General features: G+C 34.4%; 2 protein-coding genes across 2 annotated transcripts; both read right to left on the reverse strand.

The window, feature by feature from the left end:
• Positions 1-6,856: 6,856 nt before the first annotated feature.
• LOC140531437 (olfactory receptor 6C2-like) lies at positions 6,857-7,795 on the reverse strand. Its single transcript, XM_072650382.1, has one exon. The coding sequence runs from the start codon at positions 7,793-7,795 to the stop codon at positions 6,857-6,859; it is 939 nt and encodes a 312-aa protein (XP_072506483.1).
• Positions 7,796-15,042: 7,247 nt separating this feature from the next.
• On the reverse strand, positions 15,043-16,086 carry LOC140531438 (olfactory receptor 6C2-like). Its single transcript, XM_072650383.1, has one exon. It carries the CDS (start codon positions 15,979-15,981, stop codon positions 15,043-15,045), a length of 939 nt encoding a protein of 312 aa, XP_072506484.1. The 5' UTR covers positions 15,982-16,086.
• Between the last annotated feature and the right edge of the window lie 7,317 nt (positions 16,087-23,403).

Genomic DNA, 23,403 nt, shown 5'->3' on the forward strand with positions numbered 1-23,403 from the left:
TCTCTTTTAATTAGATCTATTTTTGCTTCTCCTTTGTCTGAGATCAAGATTGCTGTTTCGGCTCTTTTTTTTTTTTACTTTAGCTGAAGAACAATACATTTTGCTCCTTCCTTTTACCTTTACTCTGTGCATCTCTCTGTTTCAAATGTGTTTCTTGCAAACAACATATTGCAAGATTATGTGTTTTTAATCCAACATGCTATCTGTTTCTGTTGTATGGTAGAATTCATCCCATTCACATTCAGTTATGATTTCTGTTTCTTTCTCTCCATCCTATTTTCCCTTCATTTTAAATTTTCTCTCTCCTCTCACCTTTTCCCTCCTCACTAGTGTTTTTCTTCTGAACACACCTTTCCTCAGTCTGCCCTTATTTCTATTAGCCTCCCTTTTCTTTCTACTACTTTTTCCCTCCCTTCTGCCTTCCCTTTTATCCATATCTCTCCCCCTTGTTCTCCTTTTCTCTTCCTATTTCTCTATAGAGTAGGATATATTTCTATAACTAATTGAATATATATGTCATTCCCTCTTTGAGCTGATGAGACTAAGGTTCAAACAATGCTCGCCCCTTTTCCATCTTTTCCTCTAGAGCAATAGGTCTTTGTGCTTCCTCATGTGATGTAATTTACCATATTCTGCCTCCCCATTTCCTCTTCTTCCAATACAATACTTTTTTCACCTGTTAATTAATTAATTTTTTATTATCACATCAAAGTCAACTTATACCCTCAATGTCTGTCTACATATATTCCTTCTGAATGCCATAATAAATATATGGTTCTGAAAAGTTACAAGTATCATGTTCTCATGTAGGTATTTAAATAGTTGAACCTTTAGAATAACATGCTTTTTCTCTTTCCTGTTTACTTTTTTAAGCTTTTTTTGAGTTTTGTATTTGAAGATAAAATTTTCTGTTCAGCTCTAATTTTTTTCATCAGGAATGATTGAAAGTCCCCTATTTCAATGAATGTTCATGTTTTTCCTTGAAAAAGTATGCTCAGTTTTTCTGGGTGATCGATTATTGATTGCAATCCAAGCTGCTTTGTATTCTGAACTATCATATTCCAAGCCCTTATATTCTTCAGTATGGAACCTGCTAAATGCTGTGTAATCCTGACTGTGGTTCCATGTCACATAAATTGTTTTTTTTCTGGCTGCTTTCAGTATTTTCTTCTTGACCTGATAATTCTGGAGTTTGGCTACAATATGCTTTTCAGTTTTCATTTTGGGATCTCTTTCAGCAGGAAATTGAAGGATTCTTTTAGCTTTATTTCCTACATAAATATATTTAGTTCTACATTTTTCCTTGTTCTTATCCTTGCATCAGACATATCCAAAATGGAGGGAAGGACCCTGAAAATTCCTTCCATTGTTGCATTTCTGTTTATGTATTCTTGTACTTTAGTTAAGTTTTAACGCTAAGGCTTTGGAAACACATATGTTTGTTGTTACTATTACCTTTCAACACAATATACTTTCCTTGTTTATCCCTCTTTATGTTTGGATTTTTTTCTCATTATGATAGAATCATTATAACTTCTGTTTATTTGGACTTACTTGATGCATAGTAAAATTTGTTTCCAGTGACTTTTAAAAAATTGTTTCAATTGTTATTTTGTAAATTTGTTTCTTGTAAGCAAAAAATTGTGAACCTTTTAAAAAGTACATTTTATCACTTCTTTATTTTCTTGTATTGTTCAATGAATTCATTTTTAAAGCTGTGAGAATTGTTTGAAATTTTCTCCATTTGTCTAAAATATTGTATTTTTATTCCTATTTACAATTTTCCTTCTTACTTTGTAAACACAGTACTATGTCTCTTTTAGTATTTTAATTTAATCTTCTTTAAGGCAACCTTATTTCAAGCAGCTCTTTTCCCCTCACCTTCCACCTTTCACTTCTGACCTTCCATTTGTTACCTTTTTCCCTAGTTTTAATTTACTGCCATCTTTCTACCTTCTTGCTTTTATCTAGTTTTTCTTTCTTCCCCTCTTTTTTTCTCTTTTCAGTTATACAAGTTAGTAAAATGTCTCTTCTTTTCCTCCCCTTCAACTTGTTAGTGCTTCAAATTTCATTTGCTGCATCTTTTTCTAAAAATAATTTTTCTTTCATTTTCTTCATTATTCATCTCTTTCTATTCAAGAATTTTATTCTTTCATTTGTGACTTATTTAGTTCTTCTTTAGTCTCTACATTTTTTAAGGCTTCTATGACATGTTTTGGACTTGCATTTAGAGAAAGTTTCTATGTGATTGCCTTGTATATGTTGTTTGTCTTCTTTTTGTGCTGACTCATTTTTAGGACCGCCAATTTCTGAAAGAAAGGACATTGCTCCATGGTAGGTATTTTCTGTGTCTTATTGGACTGTTCAAATTTAATTAACTTTTGCCTTCCCCATGCTCTTCTCTACCACCCTACTTCCCATTTCCCCTTTGCCTTGAAATATTCCTGATTCAATGAACTTTCCCTCTTCTTGGTGTCAGTTGCCTGCAGGAGCTCTGATTCCTTTTTTTCTGGGTTAGATTGAGTAGTCTCTCTAAGCATGAACCCCCTGTAGCTTAATCTCATTGTAAGGTTCACATTTGTAAAATAAGATCTTTTTAAAGAATTTCTCTTTTCCTGCAGAATCATTGCTCAGTGGTACCCCTTACCATCCCTGAAACAACATTTCTACATTCTTTTCCTTTGTGTCAATTCTTTTTCTCCTCACTTATTATTCTGTGGGCTATCTTCTTCCTATTAGACAACAGGAATGATTTTCTTTTCATTCTGAGTTGTTGACTTGATTAGGGTTCCTCACACATTCCCCTTCTTCCTCACTTTGTATGCACTGCCATTATGTAGTCTCTTTCTTCTCTCTCTCTTTCTATCTCTCATTGTTTCCTTCTGTTTTCCTCTCTGTCTCTGTCTCTTTTCTCCCCCTCTTCCATATTGCTTCCCTTTATCCCAAATGTGTCAGGCCTATTTCTCTGTCTTCACTTCTTTTTGACTTCTGCTTTCAATTTTATCTCCTTGTATACTCTTACATTGAAATCTATTATTGGTTTGTTTTGTTACTGTTTTGTTATTGTCCTTAGTTTCCATATCTTTTAATCCTTTCTGTATATATTTTTCCTGGTGTGCATGAAAATAAAATAATTCATGTCTGGTTTTTTTTCCTAGCAATTTGTGGAATGTCTGTTTGTATTGAACATCCATCTTTTTACATTAATGATTAGGCTCAGTTTTGCAGGGTTTGTTACCTTGTGGTTTATCTTGAGTTTCTTTGCTCTTTGGAACACAGTGTTTCATTTCCTCCTGCTGTGTGGTAGAGGCAGAATCATTTTGTGTTATCTTAATTTACTTTACATCATATTTGAAGGTTTTTCTCATAGTCACTTGAAGAATTTTATTTTATTTTTTTGGCATTACCCAGTCATGAGCACTTAATATACTTCCAGCAACTTAAGTAGTCTTTTTTGGTCTATTTACCAACCTTTTTGTAATTGAAACTCTAATAGTATTGTTTTTTCCTTCAGTACGTTTGTTCAAAAACATTTTAATATATTTTGTGGTTATCTTCAATGAAATTTCTTTTTCCATTATTGTTTCATTTTTTTGCTTATATAGAATTGTATATTTTGGTTTATTTTTTATACTGAAACTTTTCTGAAGCTATTATTTATCTCATTTTCACTGCTTATTCCCTCAGGTTTTTATATCTTCTTTATTTATAATTATGCATTCAATTTTTTTCTGTTGTCTTATTGCCTTTATAGGCAATCAAATCATAGAAGGGAAATTGGAAATTATGTGCTTGCTCCTTTATTAGTAAAGATTCTAGTATATCCTTACCTTATATAGTGTTTGATTTTGTTTTTAGACAGCTAATTTTTTCAACTATATCTTCTTTGTGATCTTTCTTAAAAGAACAAATGAGTATTGCACATTATCAAAGACTATTCCTGAAATTTTTTTGAGTTAAGTATGTAGTTTAGGATCTTTTCGCCTTCAATGTAATTAATCATGTTGATAATCCTTGCTTCCCTAATATAATCTAACTTAGTAATTATGAATGACTTTTTGGAAATATTCCTGTCCGAAAGGGAACTTTGAGAAGATGCTACTTAAAAATTTTGGATGCATATTAACAACATTGGTTAATATTTTCCTGTGATAATTATTTTTATTGTTTTATGATCTCTAAAGAAGGTGTTCAGTATTAACATATAGTCAAATTTTTGGTTAAATGCCATTCAGGAGGCACCATAAGTAGTTTAGCTCTAAATTCTTCAATAATTTGTTAAATTCTATTTTTTCATTTTTAAAAATCTTTTTACTGGGTTTCACAATACTGAGAGAAGAATATTAAAATTTCCTATTATCATTGTGTTACTATGTATGTCATTTGGAAATTTAGTTAATTTTCCCTTCTAAAATTCACTATGGAACTTGGAATATATAAATATCATGTTAATATTTCTTATCTTTATTAATATTTGTTCCTTTAATCAACATAACTTTTGAGTATCTATTTATATCATGCTTTTTCATTTCTGATACAATGATTGCAGCCTCTCATTTTATTCTTAGGATATATTTTTTTGAATATTAGATTTTTTTTTTTGTTAGCCATTGATTGTAGAGTGTTGTTTTCCTGTCCATTTTATTGCTTTCTTTTTAATCTGATTTTTTAAGTTTATTTCTAATTAAAATTATAAGAGTTAGGTTGGTATTTGTTTGGATTTATGTATGTAGGATGTTTTAAAAAATTAGAATTTTTGCTTCTTTTTCTTTTTTAAATTAATGATATATCTCCACAATTTGTTTTCCATAATCTACTTTAATACAACATTGTTTCTATAAGGCCTCTTCCAATACTATTTCTTTTACCTCACTCAGCCTTAGACCTCTTCCACATATACACCCAGTATTGGTATCATTGGGAACAGTTAAAAATAATTTAAACTTTCTGTTACAGTTCTGAATTACTAACCAGAAAAGTCAGACAATTTGATATTTCCACCAATATGTTTTAATGTACCTGTCTTTGAACAGCTCTACCATACTCTCTTTTATTATCTTTGACAACTTGGCAAATACCACATGAAAATTTATAGTCTTATGCAATTGTTTCTTTATTTGCAATTTTTATAATGTTTATGTGATTTTTGATCAGCTGCATCCATACTGATTGCCTCAGCCCCTGACTCTTGTATTAGTTGCTGTAAAAAAGATAAAGGACCATTATATGTGATGTTTTAAAGGATGGCCTTTATTTTACTGCACAGAAAACAATCCTATGTCAATAAAAAGACAAGACAGTTCTCATGACTACACTACTCCTAGGAAGCTACATTTGAGCTTTATGGTGAGATGAACTCTCATTTTCCAGAGTCCTACCTTACTGCAGTGACAGTTATAAAATTGCAGAATCATAGTTTGCTAGGATTATAGACTTAGAAGTGAAAGGAACATTATAGACCATTAAATCCATCTACCTCGTTCCCTCTTGTAGATGGCTATGTGTGTTCGTCCTTTGTTGCCAAAGAAGACCATGCCATCAGAGAAATAATGACATGACTTGCACTTGACTTTGTTTTTTTTTCTTGAGTGAGTGAGGGCTGTGCAGGTCACCAGCCTCACTTCTCCTTCAGAGCCATCTGTATCCAGTGACCATATTTTCATCAGGATGACTGAAGATTACTCAGGATGAGGCATTTGGAGTTAAGTGACTTGCCCAAGTCATACAGCTAGTAAGTGTCAAATGTCTGAGGTGAGATTTGAATTCGGGTCCTCCTGACTCCTGCACCTGTAGATGGTTAAGGCATCTAAAGAAGGAAAACCAAGATTGCTAGAAAGTGAACTCTCTGTCCATAACTCAGTACAATCTGTATTTACTCCTAGTGAATGAATGAATGAAGGAGTAATTAAACACCCACTATGTAAAAAGCACTGTGCTGAGAAATGGGGACACAAAAAAATACAAAATATATGCATAACATAAAATAGTATAGTCTCTGATCTGAAGGTATTTACATTTTAACAAAAGCAACATATATAGGGGAATGATGACCAGGGAGGGATATTTTGGTGTGAAACATCAAAGAGATGGTGATAGCAACCATAGGGGCATGGATTGAAACAGTTGTTCCAATGGTAATAGCAGAATTGGCTTAATTATGATTCTAGTTCTGGAAAGGGAAAGATGGTATAATGCAGAGAAGAAAAGTACTGTATTTGGAGGCAGAGGCCCTGGCTTGAAAGCTCAGTTCTGTCATTTACTGCCTTGTTTGAAATTGGGCAAGTCATTTCAAAATTCTGGGTCTGAATTTCCTTACATATAAGATGAGAATGATGTCTAAGATCCATACTAGTGACTTGTCAAAGATGGAGAAATGGTAAATGGCTGAGGAGGTAGTTGAACCTTGGTCTTCTAGACTGTAAGAATAACCCTTTTCCCATCATCCTTATCTGAAAGAGAGTTTGAGTGAGCAGCCAATGGATTAGGGAAGTAGCTGGACTGAGCAGTGAAGATTGGAGGAGAGGTATGTGAGATGTAAGAAGCATTACAGATGATTCTGGCAAAAATAGAGAGAATATTTTTTTATTATTATGTGTATGTGTGTGTGCCTGCATGTGTGCACATGTATGTATCTGTCCCATTTGCACATGTGCAGATTTGTATATGTGTGCACACATGTGAGTATGTTTGTGTATATTTCTTCTTGCATGAGGAAATGGACTGTGCTAAGATTAAATTCCATAGGCTTTAGAAAAGCTGATTAGCGAGAAAAATTACCAATGGTTGCAGAATTCTCAACAATTTTTTTTTTTTAACATTTGGCATCCTGAACTTTAATTTTACCATTTGGCATCTTTTACTGCTTTATGAGAATTGCAATGTTTTTGATTGAGTCCTTAAAGGCTTGTATGACTTGTTTGTTCCTCAGGGCATAAATAAAGGGATTCATCACCGGGGCCACAGAGGTCATGAGAACTGACACTGCCTTGTTCAAATCCACTTTTTCATTTCCAGAAGATTTGACGTACATGAAGATGCAGCTTCCATAAGAAATGGAGACAACAATCATGTGGGATGAACAAGTAGAAAAGGCTTTTTGCCTTTGCTGGGCAGAGGGGAATCTCATAATAGTTCTGACAATGGAAGCATAGGACAAAACTACTAAGAATAATGTAATAATGAGTGTTAATATAGCATCAATCAGAGCTATCTTCTCTATGAACTGTGTGTCTGTGCATGAAATCTCTAGCATAGGAAATGCATCACAGCCAAAATGATCAACAACATTAGAATCACAGAAGTCCAACTGGAGACCCAGGCTAAGTGGTGGGAGGATGATCATCAGTCCAGCCAGCCAAGAACTCATCAAGAGCTGGTTACAGACTTTGCTGTTCATGATAGTTGTGTAATGCAAAGGTTTGCAGATGGCCACATAGCGGTCATAGGACATGGTGGCCAGAAGAAAGAATTCTGCTGCCCCAAGAAAGATGACAAAAAATATTTGGGTGAAGCAAGCATCATGGGAAATGGTATTGTCCCCTGTTGATATGCTATAGAGGTACCTGGGAATACAAGAAGTTGTGAGTGAGATTTCTAAGATGGAAAAATTTCTGAGAAAAAAATACATGGGAGTTTTCAGGTGGCTATCCACCAATGTGAGGATGATGATGATGAGGTTCCCAATTACACTCAACATATAGTTGAGAAACAAAAAGATAAAAAGGAAAACCTGTAGCTGTGGGTCATCTGTCAGTCCCCGCAGGATGAATAGTGTAACCCCTGTGTGATTTCTCATCTCTGACTTCTGAATTCTGATGAACCTGCACAGAAAACGAAGAGGGCAAATTTGGATCAGGAAAGATTATGGGCGAGAAAATAAGGAGAACAAAGGAAGTTAGTATGGAAAGGGAGGCACGTAACCTACACTTTCTCAGGGTTTCTACCTCTAACAATTACTTCATTTTCTCTTGGGAATTAATATATTTTACTCTCATAAATATGGTCCATTGTCAAAATCTTTTCTATCTTTTCTTTAATTTTTTTTTCACAGAGCCTTTCATCCCTCGTTTCCTTAGTCACAGTCTATAGAACTGGACATGGAGTTAGGAAACCTAGATTCATGTTCTGACTGTTACTGGTATACAACCTGATAGAAATCTCTCAGCTTCTCAGGACTCAACCTTTCTTTCATGTTAAATGGGAGTTCACATATTTGCAGCAATTACTGTGTAGGCTACTGAAAACAAAGCACTTTCTTAATTTTAAATGTCAGTTATGTTGATTCTAAAAATTACTCTGTGCGAATTAGTTCTCCTTCTCTTCTCCACATCATGTCTTTGTTTTTATATCTACGCTTTCTCATGTGTGGTATTTTTCCTAGCATCCTTTCCTAGGAGACCTCCTCAAGACAGTTAGCAACATGTAACCTAGAAGGGTAAGCAGGGCTGGCCATAAGAAATATTGGAGAGAAAATGCAGATTGTCTTTGGGGTCCCCATGTTTCCTTTTCCAAGTACTTTTCCCCACTGTTAATGCTTCCAGAGCACCTGAGCTTTCCCCGATTCTAAGACCTAAGAACCACCTTGACTGTGGTTCTCTGTCCAATTTATTCCTAAAAAATTTTTGGAACCTGAGCCTTATTTTGTAGAAACCTTTTCTCTGGGATCTGCTATGTCTGAGAAGATCTTCATGACAAACCATAAGACTGCTTTCCAATCTAGCCTCTGCTCCTTTTAAATTGTGTTACCTTGTGCAAGTTATTTCACCTCTCAGGACCATAGTTTCTTTCTTTGTTAAATAGGATGATTATTCTCTAGAAGATCCCTCAGGTTCTTTCTAACCCTAAAGCCTTTCATCCTTTGATAAGTGAATTAACAGAAAGATTTCAATAGCTGAAAATGGTTTCTTCCAAGGACGATTTTTGTTTTAATTGATGAATGACTTGTTATTTTTATGGGAAGTGCTCCAATTCTTTCTCTTTCTAGGGATGTATAGTGAGCACTTTTATGAAATACTAAAAAGTTTCTCAGAGATAGTCCTGTTCTGTGACTCAAATCACTTGTTAGTTATTTCTTTTCTTCTCTGCCTCTCTTCCTGTGTCTCTCTGTTTCTGTATCTGTCTGTCTGACACTTGAGATTTTTTTCAGACAGAAAATTTGTAATGAGACCATCCTTCTGTGGAGCTGACCAATAACCTCTTAAAGCAGAGCTCCTTAGCTGTTTGTCTTTGGCAGCAAACAGCAGCCTTGGCAGCATTGTATGAATACCTTCTCAGGGTAATATTTTAAGTCACCAATATAAAATACATAAGGTTACCAAAGAAAAAAAAATTTTATTGAAATATGGTGATCAAAATATTTTTAAAACCAAATTTATAGACAATAGCTTAAGAACCATTATGTTAAAGCAGTAATCCTCTCAGGGGTGTATACTTTTCAAACAAAGGATCTTTCTCACGAAATGGAATTGACTTCAGTTGTACAGTTTCTGTAAGTGGGCACCATAGGGCTGCTTGTGAGTGACATTCTTCCCGAAAGGGACTTTTCCATACCCTGCAGGTCATAGAAGGGCACACATAATCCAGTCTCCCCAAAGCTGACCCCATAAGTATCTAGTACAATGAGAGTGCAAAGTGCAAATGTTTTGTTAGTCTAAAGAAAAAAAAGAAATGACACCTCAGAAATGATTGTTTATTTTCTCCCTGAAATAGCCAATATTATTTCCTAAGTTTTAGATGTGTGGAGGGGATAAGTGTATCCACTGTGTTTTTCTATAGGGGAAATAGTAAAGTAAATATAATCTTGATGGACACAAATGAGAAAATGTGTGATGAGAAAAATCTTTGCATACTTACGTTTCTGACAGTCCTTCATGGATAGTGTCAATGGTGAGAATAACTTGAAAGATCCCTTGTATGACTCATAGATGAACAGTACAGGAAGGGGGCAGGAGGATAATGAAGCTATTGCCTAGGTCATGACACCCCATGGAATGCTTAGCCTTTCAGTATATTTGCATTGAGCTCCTAGGAAATCCATTGAGACTTCAATTCCAGTTGTTACTTGTGATTTCTAAGACCTTGATATCCTAAGTCTAAATTTCCTCACTTATAAATAAGGAAGTTAGATTGAATGATCTCTAATGTTTGTAATATATTTAAATCAAAGACCCCAACTCTAAGAATAATTTTGGCCACACCTTGGTCCCTAGAACCATACATTCCCAGGCAACTCTGTGGCTGATTGTTGTGTCCCTAGATTTGTGCCATCCTTCTTTCTTCTAAGTAATTAGGCAATGATTTTGTATCAGAGATCTGCTCTCATGTTAAATGTTGTAACTTTTGCCCTGCAGCTAAAAGGAAACTGGAACATCTGTAAAGGGAAGGCAACATTTAGACCTGACTCTGGATACTTCAGAGGAGAAGGGCCAACACATCTGGGCAAGGAGATGAGTTTTCCCTCCTAAATTTTATTTGCTCAGTCTGCTGAAGGCATTTGGGGAAAATCAAGTGAGGGAACAAACAAAACGTTCCTTGGGGATGGAGGTTCAAAATTACTAATGAATCTATTATATAATCAGCATTAAATAAATAAAAAGCATATTTAAAAAGCAGCTATGGGACCTAAGTCCGCAGAGACAGGAAGGTGTCATCACAGCATTAGATACAGTGCTCTAAGAGTGAGAGTTCTGCGATAGAGAAGGACCCTGGTATATTCATGCTTCTGACCACATCATCTAATGCGGACACACTAAGCATAAAGCTGGCAGTCAAACTAAACTTCAATGTAATTTGGAAATATTTTTAAAAGTTAATGAAATACAGATATACTGTAACATTAAGTCAATATGTTGACCCCTTTAGATCCTTACGTACAGATTAATGTCCTCTTTTTCTTTTTGAGTTTCACACCACTGATGTAAGGAATCATTCTGAAGTTTAACTCAGGAGAAAATTTGCAGGAGATTCTCTGGATGAGTCAGATGTCAGAGGAATCTGTATCACCTTAGGTCTCAAGGGATACTGAGGTATTCTATTCCTTCCTCCACTTTTTCTCTCCTAAGTTTAATACCATAGTACTACATCTATATTTCAACGCACTTTTAATCACAAAGCTTTCTCATTCCTTTCAGCAGTGCAGCCTGTGATTCCTCTATGCTTTCTTACCCTGTCCATGGGCTCCCATGGTAGCTCAGAGATGAATGTGTTTATACAAAAATATTCAAAATTAATTCCCCATTCTTACTCTTTGTTTTGGTGCGTTTGGTTTTCAGTTGAGTCTGACTGTTCATGACTCCATTTTGGCTTTTCTTAGCAAAAATACTGGAATTATTTGCCATTTCCTTCTTCAGCTCATTTTACAAATGAGAAACCTGAAGCAAACAGGGTTAAGTGACTTGCCCAGGGTCACATAGCTGGTAAGTGTCTGCTATCATATTTGACCTCAGGAAGATGAGTCTTCCTGAAGCTAGACCAGACAGTCTATCTATTGTGCTACATAGCTACCCTCCAGCCTCTAGTCTAGATAAATTCAATTCTTTTTCTGGATGACTCTATTTATTAAAATGATACATAGTTAATTTTCCTTTTATGGATTTATGTGGTATACCATTTGGTACATCTGATTAACCCTTGAAAGCCCAAGATAGTTTCAGGAAGGGGTGTTATCATGAGGTGTTAGACTGGGTTCTTAAAATTTTTTTCTTTATATCATGGTCCATTTTGGCAATTTTGTAATACTTACAAAAGTATTCTTAGGATCGTGTTTTTAAATGCATAAAATAAAAAACATAGGATTATAAGGAAACCAATTATATTAAAAACAGTTATCTAGCTATCTAGCTAACTATAATTGACAAAGAAGTCCCCAGATGCCAGGTGGAGAACTATTGAGCTAAACCAGCTGTGAAAATGAAACCATACCAAGTACTTACTTCTTGAGGTGCTATATGAGGTTTCCTTGGGAAATAAAAAATGCTACGAGATATTTTATTATTATAAAGAAATGCTCTATCAAGTAAAAAATGATCTGTTTGGCATTCAAAACCTTTCATAATCTAGACCCTTCCTACCTTTCCATCCTTCTTACAGGTTACTCTCTACCATATAACCTCTGATCCAGTAATATTAGCCTTCTGGCTGTTATATGAACAATATATTCCATCTTTCAGTTCCATACATTTTCTCTGGTTATTTTCTGTGTCTCAAATGCTGTCCCTCCAGCTACTGATCTCCCTAGATTCCTTTAAGTCCCAACTAAAATCTTTTCATTTCTGGAAAACTTCCTCAAGCCCCAGTTAATTCTAGTTCATTGTTTCCTGTTAATTATTTCCTATTTATCTTTTATGTAATTGACTTTATATATATTTGTTTGCATATTGTCTTCCCACTAGGATGTAAGCTCCTTGAGGACAGGGACAGTCTTTTGCCTCTTTTTGTAATTCCGGTCTTAACAGTCCCTGCTACAGAAATGTTATTGATTGATTGTTGGGTTTTAAAAGTTTATTTTGTAGCCTGCATTTTTGTTGAAGAATATTAATTGTCTCAATTAATATCTTTGCTGATTCTCAAGAATATTGCCAATATATTACCATGTCATCATCAAATAGGGATGGCATTACCTCTTCTTGACCTATCTTCACACTTTTAATTTCTTTCTCTCATCACATTACTATTGCTAACATTTCTAGAATTATATCAAAAAGTAGTATCCTTGCTTCATTACTATATATATTGGTAAAGTTTCTAGAGTATGCCAATTGCATATGATGCTTAGTTTTGCTTTTAGATGAATTATTATTATGCTATAAAGATCACTTCGTACCTATGTTTTGTACATTTTTTTTAGCATAAGTGAGTGTTATGCTTTGTCAAAAGCTTTTTTCTACATCATCTGATAAATCATTTTTGCTTTAATGATTAATTAAATTGATTGTTTTTCTAATATTACACCATCCTTGAATCTCTAGTAGAGCTCCAACTTGGTTTCAATGAATGATTTCCTAGATAAATGATTTCTTGGATAAACTACTATAGACTGAAAGATAGGATTTTGTTTAATATTTTTTAATTAATATCCATTGATCATGTTGATCAGTAGTTTTCCATTGTTTTGTCTTTAATGGGTTTAGGTATTTGAACTGTATTTGTCCCACAAAAGAAATCTGCTAGGGTGGTTTTCTTCTCAATTTTTAGAGCAATTTTTGTAGTCTGGATACTAATTTGTTTTTAAAAATCTTATAAAATTCTCTAATGAATCCATTAAGATCAACATTTTTTTCCTTTTATTTCCTTTGTTGTGAGTTCTATTTCCTTTTCTGAGTTAGGATTATTTGATATTGCCATTTGGTTTTCTGTTAGTTTGAGAATTTTGTATATTTGAAGATCTTCCTCTACTTCTTTAGTGTTCTCAGTTTTGTTAGAATATAATTATGTAGAATAGATTCTGATAATTATTTTTATGTTTGAGGTGTTTTTTGTAACTTCACCTTGCTTACATACTATTTTTTTGCCTTCATTGTATTTCCTCTTCTCTGTAATTTTATTAGCTAAAGGTTTTTTTCCTTAATTTTATTAAACTTTTTAAAGAAGTAGCTTTTATTTTTATTTTTAATTTTGATAGCTTTTTCTAGTTGATCTATTTTTTCTCTTTTTAGGGTTGTTTATTTGTAGGTTTTCTAATAAAAATGCATTTTCACCTTACCACTGCTCTATGTTATTTTGTTGACCGTATTTGAAGGAATATAAATTTTCCCTTTAGAATTGCTTTAGCTACAACCCAGAACTTTGGCTATGTGATTTCATCATTATCATTTTTTAAAATTATAATTATTAGTTATTTATATGGTTTGTTTTTTGACTCACTAATTATTTAGGATGTCATTGTTTACTCTTCATTTAGGTGGTTGTCATTTGTTTGTGTTCCCTGAACTGCTTACTATTTTACTCTAGAGTTCCATGAAGATTGGCCTTTGACTAGGTTTTGACAGAAGTGACTTTATTATTGCATTTATTGCTTATGTATCATGAAGTTCCAATGTACCCAAAAAGTTGGTAGCTTAGTCAGCTACTTATCAATTAATTTCTCTTCTGATTCCCTAGAGTTTTCTAAGAAAATAATCAAGTTATCTGGAAAAAGGAATAGTTTTAGTTCCTCTTTATCTGTCTTTATACTTTTAATCTCTTTCTTGTTCCTTATATTTCTGGAACTACGTCAAAGAGTGAATTACTCATTTGTTCCTCAGATAATTAGAAAAAAATTATAGGTTACTAACAATTAAATGTGCTTGCTCTTGCTTCTAGATACATTTTTATTTTACCATATTAAAAAGACAACTCTATACATGTTCTTTACAGAATGAAGGACATAGAAGGAGAAAGAAGAGCCCCTTGGCATTGATTGGGTTGTAAACAGTTGAGGCGAAATGTTGTCCCTTTCATTAAAACATGAGCTCCTTGAGAGCAGGGACTGTGTTTTGCTCCTCCTCACATCTCCAATCCTTAATACAGGTGGTCACTTAATAAATGCTTATTGATTGACTTACTGACTAACAATTTTAGGCCTCCATGTCCTTATCTGTAAGGTAAGAGGAGTTAGAGTACATAGTCTCTAAGCTCCCTTACCCCTTCAAGCATATGAACAGATGACCTATTATTTTTTCAGAATAAACATTTGATGAAGAATTTGAATTCAGCTCTTTTTTACTCCAAATTCATTCCCCTATCCATCTCATGAATCTATTTAATAGTATAGGTAAACTTGAGCCAATGGATTATTGATGAGGTATCTGATAGACATGTGAAAAATCCAGAGAGCATGATTGATCATGACAAAAAGGAGAAAGAAAGATTTCTATTAGTGGGCCAGTATGTATGTGGAGGTGGAGATTAGTTCTTCCTTTATGAGAAAATGTCTAGAAGAATCTTAAATGCTGTAAACTATGGGGCAAGATAAGTAACAAGAAACAGGTTGGAGTAACAAGAAAGGGTTGGAGAAGGATGGCCCACTTTTCTTTTATCACTTAGCATCTTGAGCTCCATTGGCTCTTACTGCTTTATGAAAATTGTTATCTTTTGGATTAAGTTCTTAAAAGCTTGTCTGACTTGTTTGTTCCTTAAGCTGTAAATAAATGGGTTCATCACAGGGGCAATAGAAGTTAGGAGAACTGAAACCACTTTGTTCAAAGCCACTTTTTCTTTTGCAGAAGATTTGATGTACATGAAGATGCAACTGCCATACGTGATGCAGATGACAATCATGTGGGAGGAACAGGTAGAAAATGCCTTTTTCCTTTGCTGGGCAGAGGGGAATCTCAGAATAGTCCTGACAATGAAGGCATAAGACAAAATTACTAAGAGTAAGGTGATGATGAGTGTCAATATTGAATCAATTAAAACCACTCCTTCTATCAACTGTGTGTCTGTGCATGAAATCTGTAGCACAGGAAATGTATCACAGTAAAAATGGTCAACAACATTGGAGTTGCAGAATTCCAACTGAAGTCCCAGGCTAAGTGGGGGGAGGATGATCATCAGTCCAGCCAGCCAACAACTCACCAGGAGCTGGTGACAAACTTTGCTGTTCATGATTGTTGTGTAATGTAAAGGTTTGCAGATGGCCACATAGCGATCATAGGACATGGTGGCCAGAAGGAAAAACTCTGCTGCTCCAAGAAAGATGACAAAAAATAGTTGCGTGGCACAGGCATTATAAGAAATCATTTTATCTCCAGTTGATATGCTGTAGAGGTATCGGGGAATACAGGAAGTTGTGATTGAGACTTCCAGAAAGGAGAAGTTCCGCGGGAAAAAATACATGGGGCTTTTCAGGTGGGGATCCATCAAGGTGAGGGTGATGATAATCAGATTCCCAGTTACACTCAAAAAGTAGTTGAGAAACAGAAAGATAAAAACCAAGACCTGCAACTGTTTGTCATCTGTCAGTCCTGGCAGAATGAATAATGTTATCTCTGTGTGATTTCTCATACTCTAAATTCTGGTGAACCTGCATACAGAGCTCAATTTGGGGAGGAGGATGGAGAAAAAATGAAGAGAATCATGTACAATTGGTGAGAAAAGTGATAAGATTAGTTCATGTCTATTTTTTTTCTACTTGATAATAACTAATTCCAGCATTACATTAATCCCCTCACCTCTCAGAAAATTTTTGTGGAATAAGTAGGGGTTGGTCTTAATGTCACCACATTGAGTCACTCTTTTCTAGAGTCCCTTCCTGGATTAATTGCTGATGTCTATATTACTTGAGAATTAATATCTTTTGTTCTCCGTCAAAATCTTCTATTTCATCCATCTTCACACAGAGTCCATCATTTTTCTTTCCCTTAGCCATACTTAAGAGGAGAGTTGTCACACAAATAGTGACCCACAAGACACTCAATGTACCCTAAATCAGATTAAAATGTAATCAGGAGATACTTAACAAAATCAGTAAAAATTCAATAAAACATTGACAATATCACATTTTAAAATTAAGTCCATATGAGGCTAAGGGATTCTTATGCATGAATTAGTTACCCTCCCTCCTTGTCCCCATTTCTGTTTAAGTTTGACACCACTGTTCTAGAGCACTAATTATCATATCAGGAAACCTATTTTCGCTTCCTGACCCTTACACTTACTGGCTATGTGCCTATGTGGAAGTCATTTATCTCCTCAGAGTCTACTTTCCTCTTATATTAAGTGTTTGCAAAACTTATTGCTTAGGTCTCATGTGAAGAAAGCACTTTCTGAACTTTAAATGTGAGCCATTCTGATTTTAATTATGATCCAGGTCTGATTGGCACTCTCTCCTCTGCTCCCCACACCAGAACTTTGCCCAAGCATATATGGTCATATGGTTCATATATATATGAATGAGAGTTTATGACATTTTCCCTATAATACTTTTTTCTTAGTAGACTCAAGGAAGAGTTAAGGACATCCTTCCATCTTATTTTTACTTATTATTTTCCTTCTTAACCTTTTTTTTTTACCCTATCCCTGTTATCTTTTCCCCTTACCCTCTTATTCCTTATTTTACCCACCCTTTAGGAGTCCCCCTCTTTTATTCTTCCTTAACCTTCTTAATCTTAATGTAGATGCAGATTATCTTTGGTGTCCTCCGCTTTCCCTTTCCATATTCCTCTCTGTTCTTGTTTCCAATTCCTTTAGTCACTGAGGCACCTGAACTTTCCCCCTTTCTGTCCTTGACCTGAAACAGATCTTGGTTGTGGTCTGCTGCCCAATTTCTTTTGTCAAATATTTTGGAACCTGAGTCACATTCTGCAAGCACATCCTGTTCGCTAGTAGCAGCTATGTCTGAAAAAAAAATCTCCATTCTAAACCAGTGGACTTGGTTTCAAAACCAGTCTCTGCTCCTTAAAAACTGTGTTCTCTTATGTAAGTCACTTCCCTTTTCAGAGCCTAAGATTCTTTATCAGTTAAATTGGGTGGTTCTTTGTTCTCTAAATGATCAAAATCCTCTAAATCCTCTGAGAAGTGAATTCACTATAGCTTTTGAACAGCTGATAATTTTTTTCCCAAGAAGTATTTTCATTTTAAATGGTGAAGAATTGGTATTTTTATGGAAATAGTTTTTTTCTCCCTAGAGAGAGGATTGTGGTAAAATATTTGATTGAGTTCTGAAAAGAAACTCAAGTACACTTGTCATGTTCCTTATTTTCTCTTCATCTCTGTCCCTCTATTTCCACTGGTCACATGAGGTTTTTTCCAGAAAGAAAATTTGTAATCAGTCCAGAATGCTATAAAATGGATTAATAACCACTCAAATAGGGAATCTTAAACTTTTTTGTGTCATGGATCTTTTTGACGTTATTGTGAACCCCAAGGAGGCTTTCTCAGAGTAATATTTTTATAAAAGAAAATGCATATTATATTTGAATATAGTTATCAAAATGAAAACATCATGAATATCCACTTAACAACTCTTGTCCTGAAGTATTAATTTTCTCATAGGAGCATAATTAGTGACTTTTTTTGCAGAATGATATTATTTTCACTTTTGGAATTTCTAAAAGGTAGTAGTATTGGAGTTTTTGTGCTGAGGGGCAAGGGGTTTTGAACATCCTGTAGCTCTCAAAATCACTCTCCACAAACCTGCCCATTTGACTGCCCATTATACTGAAAGTATAAATTCAAATGTCATGTTATTCTCAAAAGATGTAACATTTCATACATGATTGCAGATTTTCTTTCCAAAATGATCAATAATTTCCTAAGTTTTTGATGTTTGAAGTGAACACATCTGCCCTTGTGCTCCTGTGTGGGGGAAATAGTTAAGTAAGAGAAACCTTCATGGATATAAAATAAGAAAATGTGTGATGTGAAAACAATTTTCAAACTTACTTTTCTGTCACTGCTTCACAAAGAGCATCATTGGTCAGAATATTTCTGAAGATCCCTGTTACGAATCAAATATGAACAGCCGTGCAGGCAGGTGGCAGGAGTATAGTGAAAAGGAAAGCTCACCTAGACTTGAATTTCCCTTATTTCTTAACATCTCTGTGACTTTGGCTTTCCTGAATCTCAATTTCCTCACCTGTACATAAGGAAGTAATGCTCTTTTGAGGTTTACTTCAGGAAGGAATGTATTTTGTAATATTTTGTAATTCATTAAGTACATACTATGTGCCCTGTGTTAAGCATTTCATAAATGTTAAACTTATTTGTTTCTTCAAACAGATATGGCTGCTGGGTGCTATTATTTCCCCCATTTTACACCTGAGGAAACTGAGACCAACAGAATTTAAGTGACTTGCCTAGACTCTCTCAGTTACTAAACAGCTCAGGCTATATTTGGACTTGAGTATCCTGACTCCAAACCTAGTAATTTATCCACTGTAATACTAGCCTGTCCCTAGGAAGATGAGACTTTTTGAAAGAAAAGCAATTTTCAGACCTAATTCTGTACTACAGAGGCAAAGGTCTGACACATCTGGGCAGGGAAATAGGTTTTCTCTCCTAAATATTTTATCTGTTCAATCTACTGAAGGTGTTTGGGGATCCAAATGAAAGAACAAATAACAGGTTCCTTGGGGACTGAGGTTCAGACTAATTAATGAATACCATATAATCAGCATAAAACAACTTTCAAGAGGCAACTATGGGGCCTGTGTCCACAGAGACAGGAATGTACTCTCATAGCATTAGATACAGTGCTCAAACAGTGAGAGTTTGCAATACAGTAGACCCTTGACATCTCCCTTCTTCTCCCTACATCACCTAAGGACTCATCCTAATACTTGACATAGGAGAAAATTTGTGAATGGTTCCCTGGAAGAGGTTAAATGTCAGAGGAATATGAATCACCCCAGATCCCAGTAGACCCTGAAGTTTTTGTTCCTTTCTTCTCTCTTTCTTCCCCAAGTTTTCCTCCATGGAGCCATAACATATTTCAATAAAATTTTTATCTCATTTCTGAGTAATTGGAATGACACAAGAATTCCAGAATAAAAAAAAAAATGATAGAAGGGGCCTCAACCACTATCTAGTTCAGCCCATGGATGAAAGGAATACTTCTTATTGTACAAGTGGTTTTCTTCATTTGCTTAAATGTCTCCAAAACGTAGGAACCCCCACCTCTAGTTTGGAGGAATCTAATTCTATTTCTACACAGCTCTGGTGGTTAAAAAGATAAAGAGCTAATTTTCCCTTAATGAGTTCAATGCATATATTTTTTAATATTCATGTAATGGAGTTGGCTCTTGAAAGCCCAAGATAGTACAGAAAAAGAAGTTATTATGAGGTATTTAATTAGGTTCTTAAATATTTTTGTTTATGACATGCAGCCCTTTGACAATTTGGTGAAGCCGATGAACCCCTTAGAGTCGTGTTTTTAACTGTATGAAATAAAATAAAACAAAAGGACTTCAGAAGAAACCAATTATACTAAGCACAGTGTTCTCTCTCCCTCCCTCCCCACACCCCCTGTTTTGTTTGCGGTTGTTTTTCTTCTTCATATTGCTGTGGTCATTGCGTGTATTATTTTCTTCACTCAGCTTCCTTCACTCTGCATCAGTTCATGTAGCTAATTTCATATTTCTCTGTATTTGTTACATTCATAATTTCTTATTGTGCAGAAATCCATTACATTTATGTTCAATTTCTGTAGCCATTTCAAATCAATGAGCATTTTGTTTCCAAATCTTTGCTAACACAAAAAATGGTACTGTAAACAATCTTTTATCAATTCCCTCTTTGGAACTGAAACTTAGTAATGGAATAGTTGGATGAAAGGGTGTAACCTTTAAATTTTTTCTCTCATATTTTGTTTTTTCATTACATGTAAATTTTTTAAAATTATCCATTTAAAAAATATCTATTTAAAAAAGAATTTTTGAGTTCCAAATTCCATTCCTCCTTCTGCTTCCTCCCCATTCCTTGAGAAGGCATAGGAATTTACATATATTATAGATGTGCAGTTGTATAAAACATTTCCATTTTATCTGTATTGTAAAAGAAAACACAGACACCCTGCCCTACTCCCCCCCAAAAAAACAAGAAATAGTGAAGTGAGCAGAACTAGGAGAATATTGTAAACACTATAACTAACTTTGATAGACTTATCTCTTCTTCACAATGCAAGGATCCAAGATAACGCCAAAGGACTCATGATGGAAACTGCTGTCCACATCCAGAAAAAGAACTAGGGAATCTGAATGTAAATGATTGAAACATACTATTTGCTATCTCTCTTTTTTCTTTTCATATTTGTTTCTTCTTTGTTGTGATTTCTCCCATTGGTTTTAATTGTTCTTTACAAAATCACTAATGTGAAAATAAGTTCAATATGAATGTATATGTAGAGCCTATATCAAATTACACACCATATTGGGGTCCAGGTAGATTGGAGAGATGGAGAGAAAGTTTAGAACGCAAAATCTTATGGAAGTGAATGTTGAAAGCCAAAAATAATTAAATTAAAACAAAGAAAAACCCCAAACCAAAAAAAAAAATCCTAAGGAATAAAAGTGTATGCTTCAATCTGCATTCAGACTCTTAGCAATCCTTTCCCTGGAGTATTTTTCAAAAGAAGTTCTTTGGAATTATATTGGATCATTTTATTTCTAAGCATGAACTTTTTTTGTAACTTTATTGGCATAATTCCAAGTTACTGCAAAAAAAATGGTTCTATTTGTTTATAGCTCTACCAACAATGCACTTAATGTGCCTATCTTTCCACAACCCTTTTGAACAGTGATTATTGTTATTTTTTAATTATCTTTGCCAGTTTTAAGGGTGGAAAGTGAAGTCTGAGGTCTTTTAAATTTGCATTTCTCTTCTCATTAGTTATTTAATCAAACTCTAATTGAGTCAAATTCAATTAGAAAGAGTGTGAGAAGGCACTGAACTTTATGTAGGGATCTCTGCAGGCCACATATTAACTTAGAAAACCGCACATTAACACTATCTATGTTCTATTGTATCTATACTTATTTTATTAAACCTTTCTCAATTATATTTTAATCTGGTTTAGGCCATACAGGAAGTATTGTGGAACACAATGAGGACAGTTGATTGTAGAACTTGAAAACCTCTGATTTAGAATATTGTTTCAAACGGGTTGTAATCCTTTGAGAACTGTTTTTCCATATTCTTTGAACACTCCTTTGTTTGGCACTGATTTTCAGTTACAAACATACAGGTTAATTTTCTTGGATCTCCAACCCTTATCGGAGAAGATTAATACCAAGATTTTTTCATATTTGACTACTTTCCCTTCTTCTTTTAGATGCATAGATTTTGTTTGTACAGAAGTATTTCAGTTTCATGTAATCTAAGCTACTATTTTATCTTTTGTGATTGACTCTAACCCTTATTTGCTTAAGGAGACTTCTTTCTATAGCAATGTGAGGTAAATGATCTACTCTTAATTTATAAAAATAATATTATCTTTAATATTGGGGGATATGGCATAAGGTGTTCATCTAAGCCTAATTTCTACCAGGCTCCTTTACAGTTTTCCTAGTAGTTTTTATCCAACATGGAGTTTTTTCCTAATTTATATTTTCTGACTTTTTGTATATTCAGTTATTGAGTTTCATTGATTCTTATATTCTGATATTCTGTTTGAATAGTCTTTTTGAGTGATCTACATTTATTTTTTTTAAACAAATGCCAATTGGTTCTGATGACTACTGCTTTATAATATAGTTTGAGTTCTGGAAGTGCTCTCACCCTTTTGTTCTTACACATTTGACCTTTACATCTTTTAGTTGCCCAAATGAATTTTGTTATTATTTTATTGAGTCCTATCAAGCACCTCTTTGATAACTTGATTGGTATGGTGTTAATATAAATTGACTTTGGTGGTATTGTCATTGTCACACTATGAAAACTGAATATTTCTCCAGTTATTTAAGTAATTTTTTTAAAGAAACCTTTTGTGATAAGTAATACATAAATATTTTGTCTGCTTCAGTAAATTGATCTTCCATAGTTAATGAATTTTGTGGCTATTTTAGATGAGTTTTTTTATTTTACATCTTTTGTTACTGTAAAGAAATGCTGGATCAAACACAAAATGCTCTGCTTGGCATTCAAAGCCTTTCTTAATATAGACCTCTCCTTTCTTTCCAGTCTTCTTATTAACTGCTTTCCACCATATACTCTCATCTTGTCCATGGTTTCCCATAGTTTCTTCACAGCACATTGTCTATTGGAGATCTTTTTCCATGTTTTTTCTGAACATTTCTTGGGGACCTGCATGGTGCCCCAGCTGTCCACCTGTTACTTTTGCTTTCACTAGTTGGCAATCCCACCTCCATTTCTGGTCATTCATTTTCTCAGTCCAAGACTGCTTCTTGCTTAGAAGTAGTTGTTAAACTCCTGTTGCCTACTTTATCCCTCTCTGTATTCCTCCATTACCCTTCGGCTTCATCCTATTTTGGTTTTTAATACATCATTAAGTTCTATAGCAGTGTAGCACAAACTGGGTTATAACTGGGTACAATTGATTTTTGTTTCACTTTGAAGTGAGAAGTACTAGGAACACTGGAAATATAGATCATCATTCTCTCTTTATTCCACTCACTTCTTGGCCTAGTATAATGTAAACTGCAAACCTTCATCAATTTTTGAAAATGTACTGATGGAGTCTAAACATGGACTAAACTTTCCGTAAGATTCATGAGCTTGGAAATGTATGATTAAGAAGCCTTTGATTCTTTCCCAGGTGGATTGTTTATCTCTTTTGCATGACTGTGAATGTCATAGAGGAACCTTTATGATATTCTGGGGCTTATTACTGCCAGTCCAATATCATCTACTAACACATCTTCATCCAAATTAATGAACAAGTACTTTTGAAGCCCCTAGTATTTGCCATTTGCTCTTCTAGGTCCTACGTTCACCCAAGGTGTGTTTATTTATTTAATATTTTAAGTTATT

This window comes from Notamacropus eugenii, chromosome 3 (assembly GCF_028372415.1).
Source record: "Notamacropus eugenii isolate mMacEug1 chromosome 3, mMacEug1.pri_v2, whole genome shotgun sequence".
Lineage (NCBI taxonomy): Eukaryota > Metazoa > Chordata > Mammalia > Diprotodontia > Macropodidae > Notamacropus > Notamacropus eugenii.